At 32.6% G+C, this 18,555-nt stretch overlaps 1 protein-coding gene across 6 annotated transcripts in view; it reads right to left on the bottom strand.

Moving 5' to 3' along the window:
- ash1 (histone-lysine N-methyltransferase ash1) overlaps positions 1 to 18,555 on the bottom strand; it is a 403,336-nt gene that overhangs the window by 176,544 nt on the left and 208,237 nt on the right. For all 6 annotated transcript variants that reach the window (XM_089595732.1, XM_089595729.1, XM_089595737.1 and 3 more), the window contains 3 exons: positions 15,909 to 16,475; positions 14,525 to 15,824; positions 14,078 to 14,402 (listed from right to left, as the gene is read on the bottom strand). In XM_089595732.1, coding sequence (XP_089451858.1) covers positions 14,078 to 14,402; positions 14,525 to 15,824; positions 15,909 to 16,475 — 2,192 coding nt within the window. The remainder of the gene's footprint in view (positions 1 to 14,077; positions 14,403 to 14,524; positions 15,825 to 15,908; positions 16,476 to 18,555) is intronic.

Genomic DNA, 18,555 nt, shown 5'->3' with positions numbered 1-18,555 from the left:
AGCGCGCCAATTATCCGTCATGTTATCAAGATGCAAAAATAAAAACGGAATTTATATTCAAATAGAACATTATAATAATTTAGACGTAGAAAATATTGTTTGGAAAGAAATTTTTTACGTTTACTAATGTACAGTAGATACAAAAAATTTAATTTCTTTACATTAGAAAATATATGAAATTATCCGAAATATTCTCGCACAGTTCATTTAAATGATGAATAAATGTATTAAATCAATAAAATTATTATTTAAATATTGTTTCATGACGATGCGCATTATTTAAAATATTTCAATAAATATGATTTCTATCTTTTTATGGTAAATAGGGTTACAAGCAAGGTCCACGGTTTAAATATTCTTTAAGCTTGTTTGTTGTTATTGATTAGGTATAAAAATATGTCATGTTCTTATACATATTCAATAATGCAATAAATAAACTTTTAGAAAATTTAAGAAAAAAAATCAGCGCACCATAACATTACCACAACGCAGGTGTGGAAATGTGCTAATGTGCTAGAAATCAGGGGCATTCTAAGAACTGCCAGGAGAGCTGAGACAGAATGTGCAAACAGTCATATAACTAGAAATGACATGAAAACCGACATAATTTTACCTCATTTAGAGATGTGGCTAAAGGGTGACTGGAGGGAGTTTTTTAAAATTGTATTGAATTATCCAATTGTTGGGTTATAAGGTTATGAGAGGGGACGGAAAGGGACTAAACAAGAATTCAACCCAATAAAAATAGGTATAAACTGACAGTATGAAAAGGTGCTAAATAATTATACAGTTTTAATAATTATAACATTCGAATAAAAAATAATAGCGTGGAGCTAAGGAGTGGTAAAAAGTGGCTACTTAGAAATTGTGAGAGGGCTGAAAGGTTTTCTTAAAAAGTGTAAGAAGAACTGAAAAGGGGTGCAAAAAGTGATTAAACTAAAAATGACGTGATTACTGATTTATTTTTACTTTATTCAGAGATGCTGCTGACGGAAAGCTGCAAGGAGTTTTTTAAAATTATAAGGGGGGCTTACTGTGTTATCCAGTTATGAGTTATAAAATTATGAGAGGGGGTGAAAAGCTAGTTAAAAATTTAACCCAATAAAAATATAGTTAAAACGGATAGAGTTTCACGTTATTGAGAGGGGGACGGAGGGGGGCTCATAAATCGAGCGAGGCGGCTGGGGGGGGGTGTTGAGGAGGGGTGGAAGAGAAGCTAACCTACAATTTAACTTAATAAAAGTTGCGTAAAAACTGTTAAAATTTTGCCTTATCTAGAGGGGTGGCTGAGGCAGCAGCAGAACGCGGGACAGTATCTGATTAGTTGTCACAACCGGTAAGATTAATACAGGATTCCACTCGTTGTTTGTTGCAAAGTGTATATACATACATACGCCTAGTAGATTTTGCAACAAACAGCGGCGATTCTGCTGTTCACTCCCTTGAAGCTCACTACAATAGTTTGATTCATAATTACGTTTCGATTACTTATTTTTAAATTTGAGAGTATTCGACAATAATCTCCCTTTAAGACTATCAATTTACTTCTAAATAAAATTTTCATATTACATGGACCGTGTTGTGTCTTATCTATTATTTCCAAAGCTTTTTTGTGGAATCATAAAGACTATATCCTATGTAATGATTTACTGGGCACAAAATGTGTCCACGAGCGCAAAATTGCACTTTGCACCCTTGGTAAGAAAAACATGATACGCGACTTGGGCACCAACAGACAACAACCTTCCTCTTCGGGCACTTATGTTTTTACTTTGTACCCTGGTGACGTAATTTACCATTTAGTCGCAGTTTTAATTAAATTAACATTACATAAAAAATTCTTTTACAGAATGTCATTTTTTTAGTATTTTTATGTTCCTAAATAGCATATTTTTTTGGCATTAATGGATGAAATGAGTGACAAAATTTATCTTCTGATATAACAATTTTATTCATACAAAAAAGCATACGATTTTTTGTCATTTATATGAAAATCTTTTGGACGACAAATTTGATGATTCTTCCAACCATGAATACCTTGAATATTTTTCGAAATTAATGACAAAGAGAAAAATTGTCTGAACCAAACAAAGTTAGTATTATGGTACTAGCTTTTTAGAAAATATTATCAAATCATATAAACTCACCGCAACAGTAATTTTTTTAAAGGATCGTAAGTAGTATTGTTTTGCTTCCGCACATTCAACTTGTAAATACATTTAACTTTAAAATGATGTTGCTACTCTTACTTATTTTCATATTTATTTTTAGAAAAATATTTATAATAAGTAGGAAAAACAATTTATTATTTTTTAGTTCTTTGTTAAAATAAAAAATAAAAAAATAAATAAATAAAAATAAAAATGCAATTTGATAATTAAAACATGAATTTCAAGAATTTTTTATTCAAGAATAGTAGGGGGTTGGCGCACGTAACACGCAGAGAAGCAAAGCCTTCCTAGTATATATACGTTTGTACATATATGTGGTGGCACCGTCCAGCGCGCCTTCTACACCTTGCGCTCAAGCAGGCTGCTCGCAACAGCTAGTCCCGAGAGCCATCTTCTGCGTCAGCGCAAGCTAGCTCTCTCTCACTCGCACCCACAGCTGAAGCGCCTATTATACTACTACTAGTTCAGTGTGCTCTACGAGCTTTCTTCTTGTTCTCTGATATCAACATCTCAGTAAATGACAGAACCAATTGAGGTACTTGGTGAAAAAAGAGCCAACTCAAAATTTGGGTTGAAAAAGCAGTCAACTCAGATTTGGCTTGAAAAAGGAGCCAACTCAGGGTCAGGTTGAAGAAGCAGCCATCTCGAGAGTAATTTTTTTCATCAAGTTTTGTCGTGGTAGCACTGACATTCACAATAAAGGTATACCTACACAAACAAACAAAGATTTTTTATTAATCCAATGTTCCAGAAAAGTAATTTATTATTAGAATAGAGCGTATTATACTTCTTAAATTGTATGCTTCAAAAGTCTGCTGCGATTAGACATAATTCTATGATCAGACTGTAGACGTAATTCATTTTGAGTGTTATTTAAAAAATTTTCAACTAATTTTTTTTGTTTTGAAATATCGTCTTGAAAAAACAATTTATTTCAACAACAAATGATACTTCTATTTTAACTTTAGTGTTAATATTTATTACATTTTTTATAATCATAATCATTATAATTATAATGTTTTCCCAATTATCAAATAAATACATTATATGTCAATATGGCGTACTATTTTTTAATATTTTTATACAAACTGTGATATTCTTGTACAAAAGTGATCAGGTATCATAAACAAAAATTCTATATTTTTGAAAGTATATTTGTGTATATGTACATTCGCGTACAAAGTTTTTGTCATTTTTATATGACGTTTTGTCTCCCTCCTATAATCACAGCAAAATTTCGAAGCAAACAATTTAATAAGTTTAATACGCTCTATTACAATAACAAATTACTTTTCTGGGACAGTGGATTATTGAAAAATCATTGTTCGTTTATATAGGTGTACCTTTATTGTGAATGTCAGTGCTACTACGACAAAACTTGATAAAAAAAATAACTCCCGAGTTGGCTGCTTCTTCATTCCGATCCTGAGTTGGCTCCTTTTTCAAGCCAAATCTGAGTTGACTGCTTTTTCAATCGAAATTTTGAGTTGGCTCCTTTTTCACCAAGTATCTCAGATGGCTCTGTCTTTTACCGAGCTATCGATATAGTTCAGTTCTATTGCTAAGCCTTAAGCTTAGTTACGTGCATATAGCTAATCAGCCATAATTTCTATGTAATAAACTTACATTTCAATGAAGGTTATTCTTGTCCATTTGGTAATTGTTTTGGTATCCAATTACTCAAACCCGGAATCCTACCATTAATATCCCAGATATATTTATAGCAAATGTATATATACACGCTACTTACACACACACAGATTGTAAAGAAATTGATACCGGAAAATTACATGGTGCGATTGAGCTCATTGAGATGAACAAAAAAGCTTATTGCTTTTTTACGACTGGATATACGTTGTATCAACAGTATGACAAACAAACTGTTGGCAAAATCGACCAATCAGTAGAGTAAGGCAAAAATAGTAAGTCTCGGTAGTGAGAGAATAATTTTGGTCAAACCACTATAGAGGTTGATACAGCAGGTATTCTAGCTGCTTAGGGTAAAAAAATAGTTAGCTTTTTAAAACAAACAAAACTATTACTGCAGTCGGTAGTAAACTTAACGTAAAGTAGTGAGCGTGCAGTTATTTTTTTCAAATAGTCAACAGGCATTCAGGGTCTTTTGTTACTAGTTCATAGACTAGTAACGTGTAAATAATCAAGCATTAGTGCTAATTATTTTAGTAGTTTTTTGTAATAATATTGTGAATTATTAACAAGCAGGCGATGAAAACTTTATGCTAACCATCCTAACTTTAAAAAAAATTGTACACGCTCACTACCTTGCGTTCAGTTTATTATCGACTGCAGTCATAGTTTTGTTTTGTTTTAAAAAGCCTACTATTTTTTTACCCTAAGCAGATAAAATACCAGCTGTATTGACCTCTACAGTGGTTTGATCAACATGATTCTCTCACTACCAAGACTTACTATTTTTATCTTACTCTAAAGATTGGTCGATTTTACCAACAGTTTATTTGTGATCCTCTTTGAATAACGCATTTAATCGTAAAAACGCTTAGAGCTTTTTTGTTCATTTCAATAGGCTTAATTGCATCATATTATTTTCCGGGATCAATTTTAATACCCCTTGTTTGTATATAAGCTATTGTTACAAACTTAAGTATAGTTAAAAACTTCAGTGAAACTTAAATAATTTAACTTAAAATTTGTTAACTTACATGAAATAATTTGTTACTTTGATGCTTTTTTGCAAGGCCATTCTGTAATTTCGTAATGATAAAAAAATGAGTTTCAAGGAAGTGAATAAAATTCAAAAGTTTTGAAACTTTCAATAAATTGAAAAAACTAAATTCAAGAGGGTAAAGAGCATAACGCACTAAAAAACTTTCTTTTATTAAAATGACGTAAAACAGTGCGTTTCAAACCTTTATTTATGAATAATTTTATAAGTCAAATATCTAGCGCTTTTAATCATAATTTTAACGCAGGGTTCTGTAGACCCTCCATTTTTCACGGTTAATATTAATTATTTATCAATAACTACTTCTAGCTACACAACACAATTTAGATCAGATCTTTTGTTCTTTAAAAATAGTAGTATAGTTATATAGATGGTACCTTCAATCACGTGACACAGGGTACTTAAGACCTTCTTTTTGTACAAAATAATTTATTTAATTTGCAAAAAAGCACTTGAATCCCATAACAAAAAGTATTTTATGGCTACAGATTTATATGACGTTGTAATAATCAGCACTGTTTATGAATTTCAGATAAATTGTTTTTTGAATCTATACCTTTAGTATTATTTATAATTTTTTTTCCAAAATTTTTTGATGCTATTTTGCAAAAATAAACTTACCATTTAAATTTTTAAGTATAAAAAAACGGTGAGTCTAGAGTACCCTGGGTAGAAATAATGGTGAAAGGCACTCTGTGTATTGTAACGGGCGATTAATACCTGAACGCCGTTTACGCCCACCTAGACTGCGCGAGGAAGAAAGGCCAGAGAAAGAGGGGGTGTCATGAAATGTACGAGAGAGAGAGAGAGAGAGAGAGAGAAGGAGAGACAAGTGTCTTGCGATGCGTATTAGCGCAGGACGATCTGGGCCATTAGGCCAGAAGAGATTAGGTATAAGTAGGGTACACACGTGCGTCTCTTGCCCGACAAGCACACCACGTCACCAAGGGACAGCCTCGCCATCGCCTTGTCAGCTCATGCCACCTTACGCCTACGAACAAGCGGCTTGCCAGCAAGATACCAGGCTGAGGATTTCTGTTGAGAGATCATCTGCTCAGCCAACAAGCGTAAACACGAGGCTACGAAAAGCCAGGTAAGCGTAGTGGGTGCGTAAAAATCGTGATAGCTGCGTAATCTCTCTCTTTGTGCCTGGTCGAATTATTGCGTGCCGTCGGCTCCGAGAGAAAAGCCTTCCCCAGCCGTCCGTGCCTTGCTGTTAATGCGATCAAGCGAAAAACACACACACACGCACAATATACACACATATGCTTTTGTACCAGTGCAATTAATACAGTTTCCGTTCTTATGATCACTAAATGCCTGTGTCTTGCTTTGCGTGAGCCTTTCCCTGCACGAAGCCTTCCCGGCTTTTCTTTATTTACAGGCTTTATTGAGAGATCGTGACGACCAAAAGGGAGTTGTAAGCTGAGTATCAGCTTTACCCTGCCACCTCCGCAGGCTCGCGCGTAGACACCAAGGGGTGAGCATCCTGAGTTAAGCTAGAGCTGAGCCGGCCCCTCAATAAGCAGACGAGAGCAAGAGAATGCAGACTCGTTGTCCGCGTTGTAACGTGATTGTGTCTCTGAGGGTATCCAGGAAGCACAGTTTCGGTCAAAGTACTCCTGGCATTAATTAGTGGTTTCCAGAGCCGTAAGCGAGTATAGACAATCCGTTACAGTATGATTAAAACGGTTTTTTATAGGAAATAGAAGGTTTGAAGTGCACTGTGTTACGTGGTTTAAGGAGTTTGCGTACTAATGATTCTTCTACAGTGAGCTTTATTAGTCTTTGGATGAGAAACCAGCGAGTTTTTTTAGTCTTTACAAGAAACCTGTAAATTACGTTTGGCTTCGTTAGATTCTGTAAGCTCTCCTACTATTCGTTAATACATCACAAACTTTATAACTCTTTATGATAAATATATTGAACTTTACTTGTAATAACTATGTTTATTATCATTTTAAAACAAGGCAGTTTCCAATATTGTGTTTTGACAAGTGGGTTATTATAAGTCTTGATACATTATTTTAACCATACAATGCACACCAACTCTACATTAACATAAAGATAGCTTCAACTTTTAACTTCAGTTTATGAGATATGAATCTTTCATTAATGTTATTTCAAATTTCAGCTGAAAAATTTAAAACGATATTCATAACAATTTCATTTACGTTCTTGTGTGTAGCATAATCCATACTGTCATGTGTAACAATATAGTAAGGTATTTTATCTAATAATGTATAACTCCAAAACAAGGTATAGTTATTATGAATTTTTAATACAATGCTGTTAGAAAATCTATTACTTTCATTAAAAATTTTTAATTAACACTGTTAATCAATCCATTTTCTGCGACTTTTAATATTCTCATTTTTGATTGAAAATTTTTAATGGTACACATAAATTTATTATTCTTAGACAGAAAGTTTTTAAATAATTTTAATAGGCTAAATATTTAAAAAAAATGAATATTTAAAAGAAAATAATGTAAGGATTAGGCGAAGAAAATAATATTAATGTTTTCATAGGAAAAAAGATGCCATAAAATTTTTTAATATTATCTAGATACATCCGTGAAGGGTTGGAAAGATAGCAGTGAGTGATAATAAGAAAAATTTTTATAGGTTTTTATAGGTTTTGTCAAAAACTTACTAGTAATCTCTGAAATACATCTTGTTCAAGACTAATTATATAAAATTGTGTGATGCATAATGAATTACAGCATTTAGTTTAAAAAAAGTGACAAAAGAATCTGATGATAGCAAATTAACTTAATAAATTAGATAGAAAAAAATCGCCTAATAATAAATAGACACCTTAGATAAATTCGTAGAGTAAACAATATACAAGAAAAAACAATATCTTTCCAAGTTTATGATGGAGTTCTGTACGAGTAAAGGGTTGGGAAAATTTTACCAGACTTTCTGTTGCATCTTATAGAAGAAACAAAGCAAAGAATTTACGTCATAGACTAACGGAGGATATGATGTTTAATAGTAAACAAAAAGTGTAACAAGGAGTAGAAAAGACTGAAAACCTAGAGTTATACAAAAAAAACGAAATATTAGTATATGAGATCAAATAAGATAATCAGGATTTAGATGCAGCAGTAAAGAGTAAGTCAACAAATACTGTTTAGATGCATCAAACACTTGATGTACATTATATAAAAATGAAGGCAAAACTTTATATTGTATAACGTACCCCTGAAAAATAAATTTAGTATATAGAGAATAAGGAGCAGCAAGAAAGAAATGACGAGTCAACGGGCAAAAATAAGGTTAAGGTGAAGAAGCGTCTAGAGAGTAATGTAGGTGAGGTACACACAAAAGGATTAAAAATCTAAGGAAAGAATTATACAGACATCACGAATCAATAAAAATTAGAAGTAGGATTTCTGAAAAAAAAGTAGTAGCCAAACAAAGCCCACGGAGACATCTCCACAGATCCATCAGGCGCACACAAGATACCACTATTTCCTTTTATAAGCGTAGGGAACATTTCTAGACAGAACCGAAACCCTTTTGCGCAAACGCCGAAATGCTATTCTACAAATATCGCACTAGGATCTACGATAGCACATCCATTCTTTGTTGCGAGTTCGAATAAGGGACCAGATCTCATCTGTCATTTACAGGTACACGCAGCGCATAGTGATTCAAAAAGTCAAAAAAATTATCAAAACTTTGCGTAACCCAAATTTTCAATCAATTTAGCCACTCGATATATATATTCAAAATCCATGGAAACTGGATTTTTCATACGAGAAATTCGTACTGGTGAGTTTATAAATTATTTTAAACATGTTCAAGTAAATAATATCATTGAAATATCATTATTCATGACAGTAAAAGTATATGCACGCAAATAAGTACATTTATACACGGAGCATTCCACACCAACCGAAAAGTTCCTATTTTAATAAAAAAATTTTTTTTGTCAAAAAGCTACAAGATTTGGTAGAGCATTATATAACTAATAACTTTGAAGCAAAAGCTTTCAAAATCACATTGTTACCGTCATTTTTCGATTTTTGAATTTAAATTTTTATTTTAACTTTTGTTTCCACTTATTAAGTAATTGTTATTTACTGCCATCACTTAATTTAATTAGTCTACTAAGTTTTTGGCTTTATCGTTGTGTTAAAAGTTTTTTTAAATTTATAAATATAGATAAACAAACTGACTTTATACATAATGTAGAAATTTACTAATAAATTAATGACATAATAAGAAATAGTCATAGGAAAAAAAACTCTTTTTGTCGTATCTCAATATTTTAAGAGCAAAAAATTTATATAAGTACAGTCAAAGATATATTTGATCAATGAAAATTTTATTGGTACGTTCTATACGTGAAGTTTAAGAAATAATTATTTTTTGTAAGATATGAAGATTAACTCTGAATTTCTTAAGTGTTCTCCCCTAAAAGATTGAAACTACCCAGCGTGAGTATAAAAAACCCTAATTTTTGCATATTTTTAGAGATTACAATTTTAAGATTGATTTTCCAGCCACATGTTTGTATTGTTGTATTTAAATTTAAATATGATATAATACAATTTTCATTCAGTTTTTTTTGGGAAAAAGCGTACATAACAATTTAAAAATAACTTTATTTTTTACAACAGGGAGTTCATTAGTGCACTATTCTGAATTTTAATGTCTGCTGGTGGTCCAATAACAATAAATGTTTTTTTAGGTAAATCCTCTTTCACGCGCTTGAGATATCATATATTTGTGTACACCTATGCACATAAACGTGTAAATAATTGTATTATATGCGCACAGTAATTATACGAAAATGATGTGTCGTTTAAAAGAGTATTCGACTAAATTCATACATTGACTTTAGACGTTAATAGTAAAATTGGAAATAAAATTTTTTAGGGAAATCGAAAGTATCATTATTAACATTTTTCTAAATGTAAAAAAGAATCCCTTATCTCATTTGGGGTACTACCAATTGTTTTGAATTTATTTTACTTTAAAATCACCTACAACATCGTTTTTCAGACTTTAAGGTTGGAATATCAAAAAATTCTGAGGTGATGTCAAAAAACGGGCCCCGAGTTCATATTCAGCGCTACGAAATGCTTCCAAATCACGTGGTCTCGTTCTAGAGAGTAGAAATTTTTTTTAGTAGATCTGTGTTATTTTATCTTGCTCTATTACTCTATGTTTCCAAATTTATTTACTGTGAAATCCACATTTAACTCAAGTTCTTAAATCACATTAAGGTAAACGCCTATGTAACTCAAACCAAAGTCATTGAAATGTTACTACTTACAACAAAACCCTCTCCAACTACACGACTTTTTTATTGATTATTAATGACAAAACGGATCTTATCAAAATAAAAACTTCTAGATTGAACCTAATGCATGTTGCGGTAAGATATGGCGTTTAAGGAGGCTCCCTCGTGCAGAGATGCCGACTTACGTCATAGGCCACGAATTTTCTCGCAAACTCAGGTAAAGTTGGCATCAGTGGTGCAAGGGAACATGAGTTAACATGTGAAAATAAAATGTTGAGATAAAAATTTTAATTTAAAATTCGGAAAATGACACTAGCCACGTAATTCTAAAAAGTTTTGCTTTAAAGCTACTTTTATTTATAATACTCTACCGAAACTTTTAGGTTTTTGACAAAAATAAAAAATTTTCATGAAATAAAACCATGTGTGGATCTCGGAACTCCCGGCAGAAGTGAAACTTCCAACTAGTGAGTTATTGAACTCGGTATTTTGGAAATCGGATAGTGTTAGTACACTTTTTATAGATTTTATGATTTAAACAGTATGGATTTTAAAAAAGCCTGACAAGTAGATCCTTTTCATTTAATTAATTTATTTTTTATATAGTCAGGCTATAATTATTACAGTCGTTTGAGGCTGACGGCGCGAAATTTAAATTTGAAGTGTAAACACGCTGTGGGACATCAATTTACTTTATTGTTATATGATTTTTATTTGGGTTTTAATGTTATTAATAATATTATTATTATATTAAATTTATATTAATAATATAAATTTAAATTTTGATGTTCATGAATGAAGCCAAGGCGTTCGTATCTTGACACTCTTTTAGTATTAATTGCCATTACAAGAAAAAAAAAAAATATATTTTGAATGCGTCATTGTGCCACGCTCTTCGAGTCCCCGCTAATAAGAAGTACACTTAACATATTTCTTAAATGATGATATTTTTATGTAACTTTTTATCGTAGAGGCCTATTTATTTATACTTATCGCATACAATTGAATTTTTAATGACAAAAGCTATGATCTTTTTAAATATTTCCGAACTCACGTATTTGTACCTTTGTTTACATATTTTCAAATAAAAATAAAATTAAAAAATGCTTGAACTCCAAAGCCATTGCATTTGTTGCACGACTTTCTTTTTCGACTTTTTATTTGAAAATATCTCGCTAACTATTAATACGCAAATGAAAATTCAAGTGGAGAATAAGTCCGCAAGTAAGGAGGAATCGTTAAAGCCCCGAATGATTACAAAATAGTAATATTTATTATTCACCAGCTTCACAAGTCTCCTATACAGAAAGAGTTTCTACATGTATGCACACATATATATACACATACTTCGCCCTTCTGCTGTATAATAAATTGGTTTCTAAATAAGTATCGTGTGTCAGCTCTCTCTCTCTCTTTTTTATTTTTAGTATTACTATTTTTATAATTACTTTTATTATTGTATCCTGCAAAACTTCGTAGGTTGTGGTTTGCGCCTAAGACCAACCGTTATCTTATTTCCATGTATTGGCCAAGGCAAAACAAGGCCTGGAGCCCTTTATGTTATTAATAAATTCAAATTCAAACTCAAATTAAAAATTCTCTCTTTCTTTCTCTCTCCCCGCCACACATTTACTCTGATGTACATGGGCGCTTCTCTCGTGCCTTTGCCTCGCTCCCCACTCTCCCCTCACCACCAAGAACCGGATAGATATTTTTACGTTGCAACAGTCGGTTTCACTCACTACTAGATTTCTAATACGCGGTTATAGAAGTTTCACTTCGAAAAAACTTTTCGGTTGATGTGCAATGCTCCGCATATATATGACCTTATATTTGTGCATATACTTTCATCTTTATGAATGATAATATGTCAATGATATAAGCTACTTAAAAATTAAATTTAAAATCAATTAATAAACTTGCCAGTAAGATAAGATGACATACACGCGCGCGTGTGTGTCATCTAAATGTATACATAAAGTAGCTACACCTCTGAGGGACTCGGATTCTTGTAGGTTATACTTGTAGAAACAAATTGAAGCGCGCGGTGGCTCGGTCGGCTGGTTGGTGGGATGGCAAGCGGGAGACTGAAGGTTCGTTTCCCGGCCAGTGCAACTCTCCCGAGCAAGTGAGTTTTTACACGTACTTTTTCACCACGCAATGCTCCTCGTAAAGGCATGGGCGATCTTCTCGCAGTAAAACGGTCTACCACTTAGATCCTTCGCTGCCGAGGTGGTCTAAGTAACTTTATCACCGTACCAACGAATAGAAATTGCTGTATCTAATAATGTAAACTCTCTAACCAATAATGTAACATGTAACCAATATTGTAATATAACAAATATTAATGTAAAATGTACCTTACTGTAGGAAGGTTATATGTACTCGTTTACAATAAGGCCTAAAAATAAATACACTATATAAGTAGGTATTTATTTAGAAAAGAAAAAAAAGAACAAATTGGGCCTAAATACACATGGATATAGATTGAGTGAAAATTCGTGTAACGCAAGAATTTTGATGATTTTCGAGCTTTCTGGAGCAGTATGCGGCATCGAAGAATAAACGTGCATAAATGCTAAAAAGGTTTATAAGGGCAGACGTACAAAACTAAACTTTCTCATCTAGGTTCTGAAATTGAGCAAACTAACGCGAGACCAAGCTTAAAATTTCCAAGAACAAAGAACCGTAAGGAGCGAAAAACAACAGGTTAAGATTCATATATTAGTAGTACAATGAATTCACAACAAAACAATATTATGCTTAAAGGCGCCGGGAGACCTGGACTACACAATTTTTTCCACTAAGTCCAGATCACTGATGCAGATGTAATGAATACTGTAGTACTATCAGACCATTCTGTATGACACATCAGGTTGAATGCGGCAACCGAAAATTCCAAAGTTGCAAATAAGTCGCGAAGTATTCTGCACAGTATAGTATTGATCGTCGAATACATGTTCAGATCTCCTTAGAGTGTCGAGAGGGTAACATCCACATCTCACAAAAAACCACACTTGGGGGGAGTTATGTACAATAGCGCAAAGAAACTTGAGGTACAAAACAGACAGCTCAAGTAGCGTAAACTCCGGTCAGAGGGAGTAGATATTGCCATCAATCGACTATGCAACATCACGAAATTATATATAATTATGAATACAAGCAGCAACACCACCGCTGCTTCTGCTCAACTTACCATGATGAATAAGGGTACATAAGGGGTGTAACCTGAAATTTGCCCAAAAGCTTGAGAGAGAAAGAGAAAAAAAAGAGAGATATTTTAAATATATATAGAATGAATTAGTTTAATTATAGTCGTCCTCCATAACACCGAATAAGGAAATTAATCATCGACCACTTGAGGACAATAAGTAGACACAATTATCTTTTACTAAGGCAACGTTTTTATATATAAATGGTGAAAGTGACTTATGCAGACTTTACGTTCTTTTAAGATGTGTGTTAATAACATGGTAGAACTATGTGGACGTCTGCATAACTTCTAATGTGTTCATACAATAACCCTCCGATACATGTAATTGTCCGCATAAGTCATCTTTTATGAACATATATGTATGTATTAAAAAACCTTAATTTCTTACCGATACAAACATTCCGTTAAAAAAAGGAAAAATATAGAACTATTACGGTAAAATTACTTGCTGCTTCCATCAGAGTCAATTACCGAAGATTTCAGGAAACAATACAAAAAAAGTTGAGACGACGATTTTTTTAAAACTGTAAATGTACAAACCAAGCACTGGTATAGAGCTGCAGCATAGTTAACATCGTATGATGTATATTAGTTAACAATAAAATTTCTGGTGGGTTACAAATGCACCATAGTATTATTTTTTCTCTCATGGCTTAACTAGTGGAGCGGGCTATCAAAGCCATTACCGAATAATACTAAGTGAAAACAAATTAAAATTAGGGTAAATACCTGTTTTTCGTGATCGTCGCTGGCAATGTCACTACTAGGGAGCGCATCGCTTTCCGTATCATACTCATTACGCAGCCGTTTGATGTTTTTGATCGTTAGTGCATTACATGGACTTAAAGAACCACGCATCCAACGACTATTGTTATTATCATTATTATTATTGTTGTTGCTGTTATTATTACTGTGATTAAGATGATAGTGGGGATGGTTGTGATGGTGAAGACAGGCGTGAGCTTCGAGCTTCACACGTACGTGCGATGTCGAGCACTCGAGCTTTCGTATGTTTTCTTCACTTAGTACAGATACTTTATGACTTTGATTGCACCTTTGAATAAAAGATAGCTGCATTAATTACTATCTAGGCATTAATTTTTTTAGTGAATGTTGTAAGAATTGAGCGTATGATTCTATTAAACAGTCAAATGAAATTGAAAAATACATTCTTACCTCTCCAATGATTCTTCTAATGTAGCATTTTCGTCAAACATTCTTGAATCTTGTATCCTTTCGTACTTCACTGGACAGAGTTTATCACAAGGCTTACTACCATCACATTCAACAGTTGAGCTCGTACAGCTGTCTGTTTCAACAAAACGTACTGTTGCTTCTTCGAAAGTTAAGTATTCACCATTATCTGTTACTTTATCAACATCAATATTTTTACTCTCAAGTTTTTCTTTTCTGAAAAATTTTTTCTGTACAGGTTCTTTACTGTCTTCTTTACATTTGCTTTTTGTCGATTCACTATTGTCTTTATCGGCTTCAATTACTTTACAATCTTTCATGTCTAGCTTTGTCTTTTGAAAATTAAAATTACTAGCACTAGCCAAAGCTTGTTTAGTAAGCTCGTTGCTTATTACATTTTGCAGCTTTTCTTTGGACATGACAGTGGTAATAGTGGCTGGCTTCTTTTTCTTTTTTTTAACGGTCGGAAAACCTGTCCGATTGATCGTTTTTTTGCGACGAATCTTTTTTTTTAACATCATGGCTATAGAACTTGTAGTAGTGGTAGCAGTGGTACTCACAACAGACTCATCTGAAAGTTTATTTGTTGTGGTTCTATGGAGCACGATTTCACTATTTTTTATGTTTGTTTCATTGTCCGATACATTTGTTAAAAGTTCGGTATCTTTTTTATGGTTTTTTATTATTTCGATGATTTTATTCGATTCTTGGGAAATCTCAGCACTACTTTTTTCGGAAGTTCTATTTGATTCATTATCATTTTTAGCTTCTTTGTTAATAATTTCACTGCCTTTTTTTGATACTTTATTCATTTCTGCATCCTTTTTTGTAATTTTGTTATTCATAGTTACTGAATTTTTTTTAGCTGACTTAGCTGTATCAACATCCTCTTTGATGGTTTTAAAAATTTCAATGTATTTTTTACCAGATTTATTACAATGAATATCCTTATCCTCTTTTTGTTGTTTGTTTCTGGCTATGCGGTCAGGGCGTAAGTTATGCTCAGATGATCGAGTCACAACTTTGAGTATTTTTTCTGTTTGACTACTTAGAGTATTCTCTAAATTTAGTTTTTCAATTATTCGGGCCTTTTCAGCACTAGATTTTAATGTTTTATCACCAGCGCACATTTTTTCAAGTTTTTCGATTTTATCGATGATATGGTTATTGTCAACGGGTAGCTTTGTTACTGTCACGCGCAAATCTTTGACAATTTTTTTTTTTCGCTTTGGCTGCGAATCGCTTAAATTTTGCAACTTTTTTGCAATTAATTCGGTAATTTCTATGTAAGAAAAAAAAAAAAAAAAAATTACATTATCATAAGTAAAAAAAGTTATCAGTTAAAAAGTAACTAGCTATTACTTACCAGTTTTTTTAGAAGGGAGACTGTTGATGTATTCCTTCAACCTTTTTTTCTCAACGATAACAACAGGAATTATTGATTGCTTGTTTTTTTTTATCTGTCCAGAAATCCCCACATCCTTTACATCTGTTCTTTTAAAGGTTATCGACTCGGCATCAGATTTTTCCGAACAAGGTTTCTCCACATGGACGTTTTTATGATTTTCTATATGTCTTCGATCTTCTTTCTCTATCTCATTATCACCACGATCATCATCACCATTGTCATCATCAGTATCGTTATCATGATTGTCGTCATCATCATCGTTATTTTCGTCGTCTTCATCTTCATCGTCATCGTCGTCTATATCAGCGATCTCTTCACCCAAGAGTCGTGGCTGCTGCGAAATACTATGCAAGTTGCTGAATACGTGATAGTGACGTTTTTTTAGCGGTAAGCGTTGTTCATTTGAATTTCCGGACTCGTTGCCTGCAACGCTAATAATGCTACTGCTATTGCTGATGACGCTGCTGCTACTACTGCTGCTACAGCTCGTGTTTTCTTTTTTGGCACGACGTTTCAGTGTCTTTTCTGTAATGCAATAAGTTACTGATTTAGATATATTTAAAATAATTTTATAATCTGGTATTAATAGATTTAACCCAAACATTTCCTCCTGAAAATGAACGATCATTATAAACGATCATAATAAAAAGTTTCAACATCTGATACATAGTAGTATAGTCAGTTAAATTTTAATCTATCCACCCAGTTTCTATATAAATATCAGTAATATCACGTTACTTACAACATATCATAGGTTATGACCGCTAATGATAGTGTATTGCTAAACTGCATGTACAGATTCAGATTTCACTTACGATACGTTATGCTCCAAGGGAAAAAGTATAGTATTCCCTCCTAGGTTTCCTAGGTTTTAGTTGCCATTTTAGCCGTAAACAGGGTTGACAGATATCCAAAAGATAATACTGTGCTTTCTTTCCAAGCAGCAAATAAGATTTTTTACTTTCCAACAATAAAAATGACTAATCATTTTAGGAGTCAGTGAGAAGCACAACCTTCTATTTAAAATTTGTATTTATTACTTAGGAAAATGTTGTAATGCCTTGAGCGTGGAAGTTAATTCTGCAACCGAAAGTAAAGGCAACAACCTCGTAGCAGACGGATATTTTTTTTTTATTTGTAACAAAAGCATTTCTATTCGGAAACGAGTGTGGCACTTATACTCCTAAAATAAGTAAAGATATACATCTGTCATTTTGACAGAGATTTGGAAAAAATACTTGCACTTTTGAAATTTTTATCAGTTCATAGTCTTAATTCAACACGATTAGAGAATAAAAAACGGAAGCATGTAGGTAAAAATAGCTGTATTATTATCCCTGTTATGTGCTTAAGGTACCCACCTTGACAGGTCCTGTAGCTGCCGTATTAAAACGGTGAAATATTTACTAAAATATTTACTAAAAGAATTTACGTACCAAAATTGCTTTTATTAATAATTTATATAATGTTGAAATACCTTTAATCTATCTTATTGGTAAATCAACTAAATCAAATTTTCTTTCGTTTACATACTTTTTATTCGTAAATAATTTTATGATTTTAACTGTACGTCAACGTTTTTGGATTCTTACATCGAAAAAGAAGCAGCATGAAATTATCTGTGTAAAATAAGGGGATTTTTTTAAAGAAAAGAAAAGCAATAATTTAGATGTTGAATTTCATTATTTACACCACTCCACCTTTGAAATTCGATTTATAAGGTACATTACTTCACGAATAGTTATAATCGGAAGAAAAGATTAATATAGATAGCAATTTAATCACTAATTTTTTTTATTGTTTCATCTTTAAAATTCATATATTTACTATGTGTTGTAAAAATTTCTCTGTTTAGATTTAAATCTGACTCATTACCAAATATTCCTAAACTGTCGTCTTTCTTAATTTTTTTTTTTTTTTTTTTGGGATTACAAACAGTTTTACATTTTAACTATAAATTTGTTGATCTCTTTTCTATACTTTCAATAGCCGTAAAGTTTGATTCTACATTTTCATTTACTATTTTGAATGAGAATTGTAACTCTGTTACGTATTTTCAACGTCTGGAAGAATTTTTCGAAAATTATCACCTTAGTGAATTTGTTCTTTTCGAAACAGTTCTTTAATGTTACATAAGTCTTGATTTGTAAACATAAGTATTTGATCCCTACTTGTTGTTAAAAAAAAAAATGTATATAGATCTATTTAAAAATGAAACAGGTTTGTCCAACTGTAATCTCTCATACAAACGAAAATTGGGGGGACTATACAGATCTTATGAATGTAATTTGAGGTGATTTTTCTATAAGGTTACATAATAAATTGCAAATTTTTTAAATTAAACATGTGAAAGAGGGTACAATTGAACGACCTGCAATTTTTTTTTTTTTTATTTCTTGCGGTATTTTTAGTACATTTTTGATGCTTGAATAATATCTGTCAAAAAAATCTATGTGTGATGAACATCCTTGCATAGCATATGGTGCGCCTACGCGGCAGGATAAGAGCGACACTTGAGCTCGTTGCGAGGTTAGCACCGGAACAGCGCGGCGCGGCCTCAGCAGACTCTCGCCTGCCGAGTTATTGCGACGTCGTGAAGCCGAGA

Source organism: Copidosoma floridanum, unplaced genomic scaffold (genome assembly GCF_036245765.1).
Source record: "Copidosoma floridanum isolate Cflo_tuat_1 unplaced genomic scaffold, Cflo_Japanese_pri ptg000004l, whole genome shotgun sequence".
Classification (NCBI taxonomy): domain Eukaryota; kingdom Metazoa; phylum Arthropoda; class Insecta; order Hymenoptera; family Encyrtidae; genus Copidosoma; species Copidosoma floridanum.
Note: the sequence above shows the minus strand (reverse complement) of the source record. Positions and strands in the feature narration are given on the sequence as shown.